Raw genomic sequence first — 11592 nt, 5'->3', positions numbered from 1 at the left:
CAGATGAGCTAGTTGCTATATGCGGTAGCTGCTGTGGTGATGGTGAGACCACGCAGCAGCAGCATGCAGCAAGGCTTCGGTTCCTGCACACTCGGAGGTGTTACTGTAATTGCGGCCGGGGGTCTGCGCGATCATAATTATTCTTCTGAATCCTGAATGTGAATCACCGTGAATGCCATCATGGCTGCTGCTGCTGCTGCTGCTGCTGCTGCTGCTGGATGCTGGTCATGATGCTGCAGCGTATGCAGGCATGCAGCAGCTGCAGTAGGTCAAGTGTCGCTCGACCCTGATCGTGAAACGGCGGGATCATATCATGCTGCATGGAGAAATGCGAACGTTTCTTGCTTGAATTGCTGCTCGGGCGGGGGAAGTCAGTCGATGGCTGATAAACGCCGCACAGACCTCATACGCTACATACAGTAAGTAGCACGCGGGCCCTCATTCTGATTGGGGTGTATGAATCAAGCAAAGTCACGCACGACGAGAGTCGAGTCGCATAGAGTCGGCAGAGGTTTCCAACAATCGTGAGTCGTGATCGAGAATCTTGAATGATCGAGTTTTGAGTCTCAAAAGCTCGAATCGTGAATGCCAACACGGCCGAGCATTCAGATCAGCGTCCGCTGCTGCCTGCCTGTTTAAATCCACCTTTCCTTGCTGGTGCGATCTGGCAGCCATAAGCAACCACCACCCTTCCAGTACAAGCGAACAGGGCACGAAAGGCCAACCCATTCTGACCCTCGCAGCGGCAACATGGCCGCCTACAGCTCATTCCTTGCAAAGGCGCACCTCTTCGTGAGTGAGGTCTCTGCACCAAAATTGTCGGGACTGTATGCTCATCCTCGTGTCTCTGCGGCGGACTGCGTACGTATGTCCAGCCTTTGGTCGGAGGTGCGTTATACGTCACCTTCATCCTCTCGCTGATGTACTTGAAGGACTTTCAAGCGCAGAATCTCTTTCTGCACAAGATCGTCTTTCCCTTCAATCCTCAATTCGACGAACCGGAGAGATATGGTCTCGCTCCGCACAAGACTCGCAACCTCAGGCTGAAGAGCGACGACGGGATCCAAATCGGTGCCTGGCACGTCGTTCCGGATATCCACCTCCGGCAGATTGTGCAAAAGTTCGACGACCCTGCTCCATCAGATTCCGCATACGATGCCGCACTCAAGGCCTACCCCACTGTCATCTACCTGCACGGTAACGCTGCCAACAGAGCCGCTCCCTTCCGCATCGCCTCCTACAACCAATTCACAAACAGACTTGCCGCCAATGTTGTCGCCATCGACTATAGAGGTTTCGGTGACAGCGAAGGAGACCCTACGGAAGAAGGGCTAATTCTGGATGCCAAGGCTGCTTTCGACTGGGTCGTCGCTCGCAAGATGGCTCAAGGGATGTCGGAGGAGGAAGGTCGCAATGACATTCTGATTGTTGGGCAGAGTCTCGGAACTGGCGTAGCAGCTGGTGTGACGCAGCGACTGGTAGAGAGGGGTGAGCGTCTCTCCCACCGCAAAGAGGCAGCTGCTGTATGCGCATCGCTCTACTCACCTCAGCCTCTTGTGCCGCTCCACAGGTACGCCACCGAACGCCGTCTATCTCATGGCGCCGTACATCTCCATCGCGCATCTTTTGACATCTTACCAGCTGGCAGGATTCGTGCCAATTTTTGCACCCGTCCGTCTGATTCCTTATCATCAAGGTGCGTAGTCAGAGTCCAGCGGCCGGTGACCTGGAGCAAGGACTGACGCGGCGCGCTGCTTTACACCAGACTTGATCCCTTACTACCTCAAGTGAGCGCATTTTTCGTCGTTCCCTCTTCATCAGCAGGCTTGCTCATTTGGCCGCGAACTTGACCTCACAGTGCTCGATTCGAGAACTTCAACGCTTTGCCGCGCCTCATTCGAGCGTCAGGTTTGGATCCAGAGGGGCAGGTCTCTGCAGATCACACAGCAAAGTCAGAGGTTCGGCCAGGACACCCGCACATCATCATCAGCAGCGCGACCGACGATGACGTGATCCCATTCAGGCACGGAGAGACCCTGTTCGAATCTCTACTGAGGGTTCATTTGGGTCTCGCCACTCTACCCGGCTCTAGAGGCACCAAGGCCCAAAATGAGAGGGAGTGGGAAAGGGAGTATGAAAATCACGTGCATGTCCGGAAGGCGGTTTCGCGAGCTGGAACTTGGGCAAAGACGTACACTTTTTGGACAGACGCCAAGCTGGAGCCCAAGCAAGAAGGGCCAAGCGTCTCTCTGATCCGCACGCCTTTTGGTGGACACAATGGCGTAGCAGACGGTACGTTTGACCGTACAGACGCCGCGGCATGAAGATTCATTGACTTACACGCTTGCCCCGTGTCCACGTTTATAGGCATCATCGACGTTGTCGGAGAGCTTTGTGAGCTAGACGTGCTCTCTGCAGCAATGATACGCGCGTCAGATGACTGATCACGCCCGAAACACTCGTCTCCTACAGCCGGAATCAACTTCAATAAAGCTAGAACGCAATCCTGAATGAGGGCCCCGAACTCCTTCACTGAGTGTAAATTGCACGGGTCCCATGCGCTCGCTGCCAGAAATATAGAGATACACCAATCGAAGGTCTAGAATCGGCCAACCCGATGCTGGATGCTGCTTCGGTAGCGCACTTATCTGTGCAACTGGGCCAAAAGCTAAAAGTACAAGATTCCGTCCTCGCGCGCTCATCGACCTTCCTCGGGCCTCTCGCCGCAAAGTGCCGAGCGACGTCCGGATTGTGTTGCTGACGATTGCAAGCATGAAATGTGCAGCTGATTCGCTGGTCATAGGTATAGATTTTGCACGCTCTTCGGCGAAAGATTACGCTCTCGTCATCACTCGTCACTTTCGGGATCTGGCTTGATTGCGGCCGATTCCTTCTTGACGCTTTTGGAAGGTCTTCCTCGCTTCTTCTTGACATGTTTGTCTTCGGTCTGCCCCGCATTGAGGTGGTTATTGCCGTCAGCATCGGGCTCGGGCTTCGCTAGAGGCGCATCAGAAGCTTCCTTTGAGGGTCTGCCGCGCTTCTTCTTCACGGGCTTTGAATCCACCTGATTCTCTTCGTCGACGGGCTCTGGCTTGGCCTTCGCCGCGCTTCCTCTCGAGGCGCGCGAGCTCTTGCTTGCCTTCTTCGGTACCAGCTCAGGCTCATCAAACTCTTCCTCGTCCTCCTCTTCATCCTCGGCATAACTCTTCTTGGCTGACGCCGCTGTGAAAAGGGTTTGGCAGCGTCACGTAAGACGTCAATCACTTCTCGCACCCCTACTGCCATCACGCGTGTGTAATACTTACCAGCCCGACCTGAGGAGCGAGTCGCTTGAGCAGAGGCTCTTCCCTTTTTGCTAGAGCTAGCGATGCGACCCTTCTTTGCTTTCGTGTTCGGCCGATAGCCGTCCGGATCCGAATCGTCCGTCTCGTCGCCCTGAAACTCCTCTTCCCCATCGTCGTCCTCTTCATCATCCTCCGGCTCTGCCTCTTCTTCTTCATCGTCCTCCGCCTCCTCCTCGCTCTCATCTTTCTTCTTCCTTCGCCCTTTGGCGCCCTTGCCCTCAGCCTTGCTCTTGCGCTTGGACGCAGCAGCTTTGACTCTGGATCTGTTCTCCACTAGGTCGTCCTGCTTTGTGCTCGACCCTCGAGCGTTGCCGGCTTTCGCCTTGGACTTCTTTGGCGTATCTCCGTTGGCAGACGGCTGAGTCCCTCCTCCGGCATCCGCCTCCTCGTCCTCGTCTCCATCTTCATCTTTGGGCTGCTTTGCAGACTCTGGGATGTCTTCCTCTGCCACATGGCCCTCTGCCCAAGCCTTTCTGATCCTCTCTTGGTCCCACTCCTCAAGCTCTTCTATGCCGTCCTGCTCAGCCAATTTTTGAAACAAATGCGTGAGTCTGTAAGCGCAGACATGGTAGCGCAACGCCCCTGCAGCATCACTCACCAGATCCTCTGGCTCGGGCAGGGACTTCTTGGCATTGGTGATGATTCTTCCCGTCACACATCCCCAATGTCGCCATTGAAAGCCAGTATGACCTTGAATCTCTACGGACGGAAGTGCGATCCTCGAAAGTCAGCAGCTGCTCAGCCTGTGACCCCATCGAGGCTGTATTGAATCCTCACCTACGACGGTACCCCAGCGCTGGATGTGAGCGAGACGCATAGCGAACGCTTGTCAGCTCATGGAGGCTTGACTATGTCGATACACAAGCCCTCTGCAGCCCATGACTCACCATCTCCCCTTTGCCAATCTTGGTACCTGCGCAAGGCTTCGGACCTTTACATGCCGCTCTAGCGCTCTTGGCGTATTCGATGCGATAAGCTTGAGCACGCACAGGATGGAGCAAAGGATGTCGAGGGCTTCAGCACACGACACTGCGTGGCGCTGCGAGGCTCGATACCAGGGCTAGTCTGTCTGACCGCTGCTCACCCATGTCGACGACTCGGCAAAATTGACAGCGTAGATGATATGAGATGAGTTTTCCACAGCTGCTGTTGATGCTGATGATGCTGTTGCTGGGCCGGATGCTCTCCGGTCTGGAAGGACAGGCTCCACGGTAATGTGGAGGTGCGTGGGGGCCTCCTCTACCACTTGTGTGCGCGCAAAGCCAATGTGAGATCCGCCAAGGAGAATACGAGTATTCCCAACGCTGGGCTTTGATCGAGGCAGACGGATGGTGAGCTTCCTTGCTTCGAACCGTGATCACGAGGTTTTGCTTGGCGATTCGACGTGGTGGTGGATGGGCGAGGTGCGCTGGTGAGCTGTAGCCCATGGCAGCAGGGCTCGAAACAGGACCGGGCGCACTCCGCACCGCAACGCGCGTGATCGCAACTTGCATGCTGCTTGCTATCGCTGCAATGATGATGATCCGCTTCCGCATGGGGCTTCGAGGAAGCCACTTGGACTAGTCACGTGATGCGACTGCTGACGTTGTTTCAGATGCGTTCTCAACCGAATCAAGGGACTGCATCGCAACACCACGGACATTTCGCAGTCGAAGATGTCATTCGTACAATATATACAAGCAAGCAAGCGCCATCTATGGAGTGCAAACGCTTTTCGTGACATGACTTCAAGGAGAAGTCAGAAAGAGACGAGGAGGTGGTGCGGGGTCGCTCTATTACGCATGCCTTGCATCAGAGCTCAATTCAAGCGGGGCCTGACGGAGGTTGAAGACGCTCTGGCTGCTCTACGCCCGCTGCAGATTCTCATCTGCGACCGGGACAGGCTTGCCAGAGGCATCGTGGCCCAAAGCTCCCTCGACTCCCTGAGCAGCCAGCTGGGCGCGCTCTTCGGGCTCCGCGTACACAGGAGGCTCGTACAATTTCGTCACGCCATCTCTGGAGCCGGATTGATGGATTTACTGTCAGCGTACGTGCTGTAGACGTCCTGCCAGCCAGCCAAGCTGCCGCTACTCACGCGGCAAAGCCAATTCTTCGCACAACGAACCATACGGGGACCACACTGAGCGCGAACAGGGCGAAATTTATGCCTGCTACGGCGTCCAATCGCAGTGATGTGCTGTTGATGCCGTAGCTGACGGCTTGACCTGCTGACTCTGTCGCCCGCAAGATGGAGGCTAGTCTCACCACTTGCTCGTGACCGTTGCCAAATCCACCAATGATGAAGTACATGAACTCGTCTACGTCCCATAACCAAAGGTATGAGCTACTGCTTCAAATGATTATTTCACGTCGCGCTCACACTGCAGATTGAAGCCAAGCTGGAGGAGCAGGTACAAGGCAAATCCGGAGCTCCAAGGTCCATCAACCCAGTCGTAGGTCGGTTTGATTCTGTTGTAACGGTTCATGATGACGACCTGTAGAGCGCCAAGGTGACCAGCCGAGGGTCAAAGGGGTCTCGCGTGATCGGGAGGCTAGCATGTGTACCCACTGCGAAAATCCACCATCCGGCCTGCATGGTAGCGATAGTCAAGAAGCCGGCCTTGGATCGCGTGTTCAGTGACCACTTGCGCCAGTCGAGGAATAGGCCCAGGACGATCTGAGGTGAGATGACGGCGTCCCCAAGTGAGCTGCGGGGTTGCGGCCGAAAGACACGAACGCGGTCATCGAAATTTGAGGACAGCACTCACGACTCCCAGAGCGCCCACCACTGCGGACAACAGCGAGCCGAGGGCTCGTGATCTGACCGTGAAGTTATCGGCGGCATATGTGCCAATCAGAGACTCCGAAAAGGTGCCCTGCCACATGAAAGGCAGCACGAGCAGCACTCGTGGTGTCGTCAATGTCTTCCAAGTGTTCTTGATTTCTGCGCGAAGGCTGGAATGCATGCTGTACAACAAGAAGGAAAGGGTCAATTTCCAGCCGTGGAAATGTTCTGCGCGACGAGAGCTATCCACTCACCGCAGCAGCACCGGGCTGCCATCGGACCTCTGCACCTTCTCTGGAGGGCTGATGAGAGCGGCCACAAAGGGTGCCAGCGCTTGCAGGATGACGAGGACCAAGTAAGTGGACTTGGATACGCTGCCCGCCGTGTTCGCCTGCGCATTCAGTCCAAGAAGAATAGCTCCGCCGACGAATTGACCCATCACGCGGAAGCTGAGCCAGTATGACAAGTAGCGACCACGATTTTTGGGCTCCGGGTACGTCAAAGCAATCTGAAGGGGTGTGGCAAGTGAAGAAAGGTTTGCATTAGGCGCAAGACACGAGTTGACCGGGCAGCGGCCAGGTCTGAACTTACAGCCCCTTCAGCGGCCCAGAAGATGCCAGCGCTTATACCGCAGAGAGAAGCACCGAAAGGAATAGACCAATTTGCCTTGTCGCCGTACTGTGTGGACAAAGATGACAGGTCAGAGAAGGTGAGGTTCGGGAGAGGCTGGCTTCACCGAGCGTCACGCACGTAGCTCTTGCTGTACAGTGTCGCTGCGTAAGGAGCGTAGCCAGTCGTACCGATGATCAGAGCCTGTCGAGAGGCGCGACAGGAATACCCTGCAATGGTCAGCTGCCACCTCGAGTCACGCGCCAGTCCTGTATCGATTACCCGCCGGAGCAGCTCACCGTTTTGATGCTCGTCAGTCGCACAAGAGCAGGCGTGAGCAGACCAGTGACCACCATGAGCGAGAAGGTGGCACTGTTGCTAGCATTCACCAGCTGAGGAGATTGCGTGCCGCCCGCTCCCAGTGCTGCGGTCGCCCCCCATAGACCTGGGCTGAGAAAACATGCAACGCCTAGGATGGTGATGTTGAAGAATGTAGAGCGAAACGGGTTGCGCTTCACCACGGGCAATGGGCTTTGGAGCGCTTCACCTACCCCGACATCGCTGCTCGCCTTTTCGCTCGAGTCCGACATGGCCGATCGATGAGTCTGTGTGTGTTGTCGACGACTGAAGCTTGCGACGCAGCAGAGACGAGATGGGTGATGGTCCGAACGAAGATCGTGGAGCGTGATAAGCTACGTCTCTCCGTCTGACTGTGCGAAAGACTGTCAATAACGCATTAAGGCACGCAGCATCAATTTAGCGTTCTTAGGGCACCATCCACCCACCCTTGACCGTGGTCGTTGTGGAACAGCTACAGTAGCGTAGCCTGTCAGGGAGGCGGCTTCAGGTACGTTCGCTGGGGTGCCGCAATACAAGCACAGGTAAAAGAGAGAGGGAGAGAGGCCCACCACACTTGATCGCTGCTGCTCGATTGTTGGCAATCCGGCAACTTTTCGGCGTCGTGGCCGAGAGGAGATGTGTGAACATGACTGACTGGCTGCGAGCGGCCTAGCTGCTACTCAGATTCTGTCTGCAACTCACGACTGCTGGATATACAGTATGTTGCCATCGCATCGCATATTCTCGCCATGCTGATGACGCTTCCGGCGAGAGGAGTGAGAAGGTGCTCGTGGAAGCGCTACATGGCCACCCGAACGCCATCAGCATTTGTGGGCCCACATGCATGCATGCAAGGCTCTCATCACGCAAGCGCGGCCCTGACTCGCGTGCCTGCTGGATGCGCGCGGGTGTAACAAACATGCATCTGCACGAGCCACCCATCTCACGTGTCTCACGCGCGTTGCTGCTCACTTCGCGGCGCGCCCGCGAGCATATGATATGCATCGATCGGGTTCACGAGTCGATTCAGCGCCAAAGGGACGTCGGACAGCAGTTACAAGTATAGTCAATGGTCGGCAGATACGCGCAAGGAAGATCGTCATCAAATTTCATGTCATTTTTGAACGGCCCGTCGGTGTTCGTGCTAGATCCAGGAGCGCGCAGCTGCAATGCGCCAGCTCGACTGGTGGGATACAGTTTGGAGAAGACTACAGAAGGAGACGAAGCATTTTGAATGATGATGGGCGTAGGTAGGGTATCATGTTCCCTTTTGGACCGGATTGTCATCGAAAAGTCCTCCGCTTACTGAGAGGTGAAGCCGACTTGACGGGTGCTTCTGTTGAAGGTGGCACGAACGTTTTGGAGCCAGCTGTCGCCAGTAACCCAGGCGTTGACACCGACATCGCCTCCAATGACGGAAAGCACGCAACGGCCGTCGTTGGTCTGACCGAAAGATGTCGTCGCGGAAGAGAGAGCCTTGGTGAAGCTGCCAAAGGTGAAGGAGACCTTGGGGGGCCTGGAGCAAGTGTAAGCGCAGTAGGTGGAGCCGTCCTGGGTGAAGGTGGAGCCGCCGACGTTGTTGCAGAGGTTGGCAGCGTCGCTGTTGGGCGCAACAATGACGGTTGTTCCCGTGTCCTGAATGGACTCGAAGCTGATGCCGTTGACGCGGCCGGGGATCTGCCAGAAACCGTTGGAGGTGTCAACGTTGCTGTAAGAGGGGCTGCCGCCGGAGACGCCACCAAGGAAGAGGGTGGAGCCGCTGCCGGCCTTCAAGGTGAAGGTGAAGACGCTCTGGTCGACCTTCTTCTGGTTGATGAGAGAGTCGAAGAAGGGTGGGTATTGAGAGCCAAATTGGCTCAATGCAGGGAAAGACATGCCTGCAATACCCTGGTTGTTGGCGTCATTCAAGAAGTCAGTGGTAGCACGGCCGATAGCAACCTTGCTAGCCGAGATGCCTGCAATGCTGAAGCTATCAGTGTAGACGGTGCCGCGGGCAGTGGTACCATCTCCGTAAGCCGCAGTCCAAGCCCTGCCGGTGTTGGTGGAGGAAGAACCAGGTGTGTAGGCATCGCGGTTGACGACGAGATCAGCGGAGCCGGTGTCGAAGTCAATGGGGATGGTCTGACCGCCAAAGACGACGTTGCCGTGCCAGAGTTGCTCGGACTCGTCCGTCAACGCGACGGTGCCGGTAGCGCGCTTCTTCAGCTCCTCGGGCAGCTCGCGACGGAGGGGGTGCTCTGCGCCAGTGTTGACCTTGAAGTTGTTGAGCGTGCCCTGGTACTTGTTGCGCAGACTACAAGAGACAACGAGAACGCATCAGCAATGGATCAGCGCGCGGAAGGTGCCTCGCATCATTGCAAGCTAACCTGGTGACGTGAGCCGCAACCTTCTGGAAGTCGATGACGTTACTGTCTGCGTGCAGCAAGCTGCTGCGCTTCTCGAGAGGGATCTCGATGGCCTCGGAGACACCGGGGGCAGGTGCAGCAAAGACCAGAGCAGAGGTGGCGATGAGACCTGCGACGAAGGAGAGGCCGAGTTGCATCTTGGATGATGTGGGGGTTTGTGTTGCGGATGAAGTGTGGTTGTCAAAAGGGCTGCAAGTGCAGGGTTATAGAAGAAGTAAAAGATTTGATGGTGATGAGGGTGTGAGGGAAGTCGATGTGAGGCAACGATGAAAGAGGGTCTCCTTTTGTAGGCCATTCCGCTCGCTGCTGAGCAGTCCATCTTGATGGGCCTTCTCCTAACGTTGCTAGCCAGAGCAGAGAGGGCGCGCTTCCGTACGGACAAATGGCCGGATCTGCTGTGATTTTGGTACACGAGGCAGCGCAGCACGAATCATCACGTCCTCTGGCAGCTGGTTGCTCAGAAAAGCAAGTCTCCTGGGATGAGCCTTGAAGCGATAAGAGGGCGTCATGGTCCCTGTTGAGAAGAAAGGGCCGATGCAGCGACTAAAGTCTTAGCGTGGTCCTATCGCGGGTTCCACATTTAGCGCTCTCAATGGGAGCCTCTAGCACGGACCTACGCCCTCCACTGCGCAGAAGCACAGCAGAACCTGTTGCCGCCGGCTATTCGAACTCGCGTCTGCCGGCCAACGGTCCTCGACTCACGTAGTCCTTGTGTCAACCTTCGTTGGGCTCATCCGGGGCGCTGTCCACCAGCAAGCTGCTTCGCGCTAGTGCGGTCATAGAGATCACCCTGCAGGAGAACGCAACCACGACCATCAAATTCAAAATGACGACTGCGATCTTACCAGCCAGCTACCGCTCGGTGGTCAAGGCACTTCGCGAAGGAGCTTAGCCCAGCCCGGACGAGACGAAGCGAGACCTTCTGTCATCGCTGGACATGACGTAGCAGCACAGCGTAATTGCCGACCTCTTCACTCGAATATGGATGTGCCGTCGCAGTGCCGCCTGTGTATGGCTCGCCACCATCCATCGACTGAGGTGGAAGCGGTGTTGAGCTAGCGCAGTCTCGGCTTGGGGGAGGGCGGGCGATTTTGCGAGCATCGCGTTGCCCTGTCGCACTTTGAAGCCCGGGTGAGACGGACGGATGGCCGTGGGTGGAGTGTGTAGGGTGGGACACGATTCAGCGATAAGGCTCTGCTGCCTTGTGTCGGAGTCCCATAGCTAGCGCGAGCCGCTAGCCCGATGCACACTCACGAATGTGGGTGACCACTTTAGACTTGCAAATTACGCACGGAAGATTGTGTGCTTTTTGTTGCAAACAAAGTTTGTGCGCGAACAATGTAGTGGGAAGAAGAGGAGAGAGACGGCGTGTGTCGGATCTGCAATACTGTAGAGGGAGGTGGTGGGGCCGCTACTGCGACTGCTGTACTGGTGCCTGTGCTGCTGTCCCTCACCCTGTAGCTGGAAGTTAGCCGGCGGATAAGATCGAATAGCGGGGAACGCGCATGCAGCATGCCGCTCTCTCCTGCGCCGGCCTAACAGCCGTGCGTCGTGCTCCAAAGCTGGCTGAGCCTTCTTTGATTGCCCTCTTGCGTGCTACTCCGCGCTCTGACGCTGCACAGCACCGCACCGCACCCATCAAAAAAGTACGTCCGGTCCGTACGTGCAAGGTCATCGTGGGCATGACACAGTCGCATAGTCTGTACTGTGACTGTGGTCAAAGAAAGACCCACAAGCTTTCATTGCAGCGAAGCGTCGGATGATCCGTCTGTGCTGCTCTTCCCGCGAAGATCTCCGGCGACCGTGTGAAGGGAGCAGCGGGGCTATCTCTGCGACTCGCGTCCACTCACGACTTGACCTGCGATACGACCAAGGCCACCTGGCTTGCTCGACACACGCTCACGCACGCGAAATTTGAGCCGCGCTCTGCTTCACAAATGTGGAGATAAGGATGGTTGTGAGAGTGTTCATTGGCTACAGGAGCCACCGCGCACGCTCGATCGCGACAAGGCGTACGAGCCGGCGGTTCGCATGGGCATCACATGGCAGCTGCGCCCGCACCCATCCATCTCAGCCTGCGGGCGCAATTTCTAGGGCGTCGCTTGCGGCCAAGCTACTGCCGTGGAAGCGT

At 56.4% G+C, this 11592-nt stretch overlaps 6 protein-coding genes across 6 annotated transcripts; 2 read left to right on the top strand and 4 right to left on the bottom strand.

The window, feature by feature from the left end:
• Nucleotides 1–363: 363 nt before the first annotated feature.
• Nucleotides 364–809, bottom strand: IE81DRAFT_229677 (hypothetical protein). Its single transcript, XM_025511117.1, has one exon. The coding sequence runs from the start codon at nucleotides 727–729 to the stop codon at nucleotides 472–474; it is 258 nt and encodes an 85-aa protein (XP_025372264.1). The 5' UTR covers nucleotides 730–809; the 3' UTR covers nucleotides 364–471.
• IE81DRAFT_336443 (alpha/beta-hydrolase) lies at nucleotides 418–2745 on the top strand. Its single transcript, XM_025515478.1, has 7 exons — nucleotides 418–792; nucleotides 876–1488; nucleotides 1571–1696; nucleotides 1766–1787; nucleotides 1859–2292; nucleotides 2368–2394; nucleotides 2473–2745. The coding sequence occupies exons 1-7, from the start codon at nucleotides 751–753 to the stop codon at nucleotides 2508–2510; spliced, it is 1302 nt and encodes a 433-aa protein (XP_025372263.1). The 5' UTR covers nucleotides 418–750; the 3' UTR covers nucleotides 2511–2745.
• Nucleotides 2516–4741, bottom strand: IE81DRAFT_320711 (zf-PARP-domain-containing protein). Its single transcript, XM_025513110.1, has 6 exons — nucleotides 4429–4741; nucleotides 4232–4320; nucleotides 4122–4140; nucleotides 3943–4043; nucleotides 3306–3861; nucleotides 2516–3222 (listed from the first exon to the last, which is right to left on the bottom strand). Exons 1-6 carry the CDS (start codon nucleotides 4430–4432, stop codon nucleotides 2849–2851), a joined length of 1143 nt encoding a protein of 380 aa, XP_025372262.1. The 5' UTR covers nucleotides 4433–4741; the 3' UTR covers nucleotides 2516–2848.
• Nucleotides 4742–4989: 248 nt separating this feature from the next.
• IE81DRAFT_229549 (hypothetical protein) lies at nucleotides 4990–7387 on the bottom strand. The gene is made up of 9 exons (XM_025511116.1): nucleotides 7017–7387; nucleotides 6859–6921; nucleotides 6700–6786; nucleotides 6363–6616; nucleotides 6092–6290; nucleotides 5893–6000; nucleotides 5704–5818; nucleotides 5419–5641; nucleotides 4990–5339 (listed from the first exon to the last, which is right to left on the bottom strand). The coding sequence occupies exons 1-9, from the start codon at nucleotides 7305–7307 to the stop codon at nucleotides 5189–5191; spliced, it is 1491 nt and encodes a 496-aa protein (XP_025372261.1). The 5' UTR covers nucleotides 7308–7387; the 3' UTR covers nucleotides 4990–5188.
• Nucleotides 7388–8358: 971 nt separating this feature from the next.
• IE81DRAFT_333507 (acid protease) lies at nucleotides 8359–9598 on the bottom strand (the record flags this gene model as incomplete). Its single annotated transcript, XM_025515376.1, has 2 exons — nucleotides 8359–9349; nucleotides 9423–9598. 2 exons carry the CDS (start codon nucleotides 9596–9598, stop codon nucleotides 8359–8361), a joined length of 1167 nt encoding a protein of 388 aa, XP_025372260.1.
• Nucleotides 9599–10804: 1206 nt separating this feature from the next.
• On the top strand, nucleotides 10805–11332 carry IE81DRAFT_320705 (hypothetical protein). The gene has a single exon (XM_025513109.1). The coding sequence runs from the start codon at nucleotides 10967–10969 to the stop codon at nucleotides 11222–11224; it is 258 nt and encodes an 85-aa protein (XP_025372259.1). The 5' UTR covers nucleotides 10805–10966; the 3' UTR covers nucleotides 11225–11332.
• The last annotated feature ends 260 nt before the right edge of the window (nucleotides 11333–11592 follow it).

The sequence above is a fragment of the Ceraceosorus guamensis genome, assembly GCF_003144195.1.
Source record: "Ceraceosorus guamensis strain MCA 4658 unplaced genomic scaffold IE81scaffold_7, whole genome shotgun sequence".
Classification (NCBI taxonomy): domain Eukaryota; kingdom Fungi; phylum Basidiomycota; class Exobasidiomycetes; order Ceraceosorales; family Ceraceosoraceae; genus Ceraceosorus; species Ceraceosorus guamensis.
This window is presented reverse-complemented; position numbering and strand designations above follow the sequence as displayed.

What these genes read in the sequence shown, in the direction of transcription:
- IE81DRAFT_229677 (XM_025511117.1), bottom strand. Translation starts at nt 729, where the DNA reads ATGGGTTGGCCTTTCGTGCCCTGTTCGCTTGTACTGGAAGGGTGGTGG.
- IE81DRAFT_336443 (XM_025515478.1), top strand. Translation starts at nt 751, where the DNA reads ATGGCCGCCTACAGCTCATTCCTTGCAAAGGCGCACCTCTTC. An exon ending in TCTGATTCCTTATCATCAAG is followed by an intron (nt 1,697 to 1,765) that starts GTGCGTAGTCAG and finishes GCTTTACACCAG; the next exon opens with ACTTGATCCCTTACTACCTC. An exon ending in ACACAATGGCGTAGCAGACG is followed by an intron (nt 2,293 to 2,367) that starts GTACGTTTGACC and finishes CCACGTTTATAG; the next exon opens with GCATCATCGACGTTGTCGGA.
- IE81DRAFT_320711 (XM_025513110.1), bottom strand. An exon ending in TGCCCGAGCCAGAGGATCTG is followed by an intron (nt 3,862 to 3,942) that starts GTGAGTGATGCT and finishes TTGGCTGAGCAG; the next exon opens with GACGGCATAGAAGAGCTTGA. An exon ending in TCGCTCCTCAGGTCGGGCTG is followed by an intron (nt 3,223 to 3,305) that starts GTAAGTATTACA and finishes CCCTTTTCACAG; the next exon opens with CGGCGTCAGCCAAGAAGAGT.
- IE81DRAFT_229549 (XM_025511116.1), bottom strand. Translation starts at nt 7,307, where the DNA reads ATGTCGGACTCGAGCGAAAAGGCGAGCAGCGATGTCGGGGTAGGTGAA. An exon ending in TCTGGGCCGCTGAAGGGGCT is followed by an intron (nt 6,617 to 6,699) that starts GTAAGTTCAGAC and finishes ACACCCCTTCAG; the next exon opens with ATTGCTTTGACGTACCCGGA. An exon ending in CGAAGAATTGGCTTTGCCGC is followed by an intron (nt 5,340 to 5,418) that starts GTGAGTAGCGGC and finishes ATCCGGCTCCAG; the next exon opens with AGATGGCGTGACGAAATTGT.
- IE81DRAFT_320705 (XM_025513109.1), top strand. Translation starts at nt 10,967, where the DNA reads ATGCAGCATGCCGCTCTCTCCTGCGCCGGCCTAACAGCCGTGCGTCGT.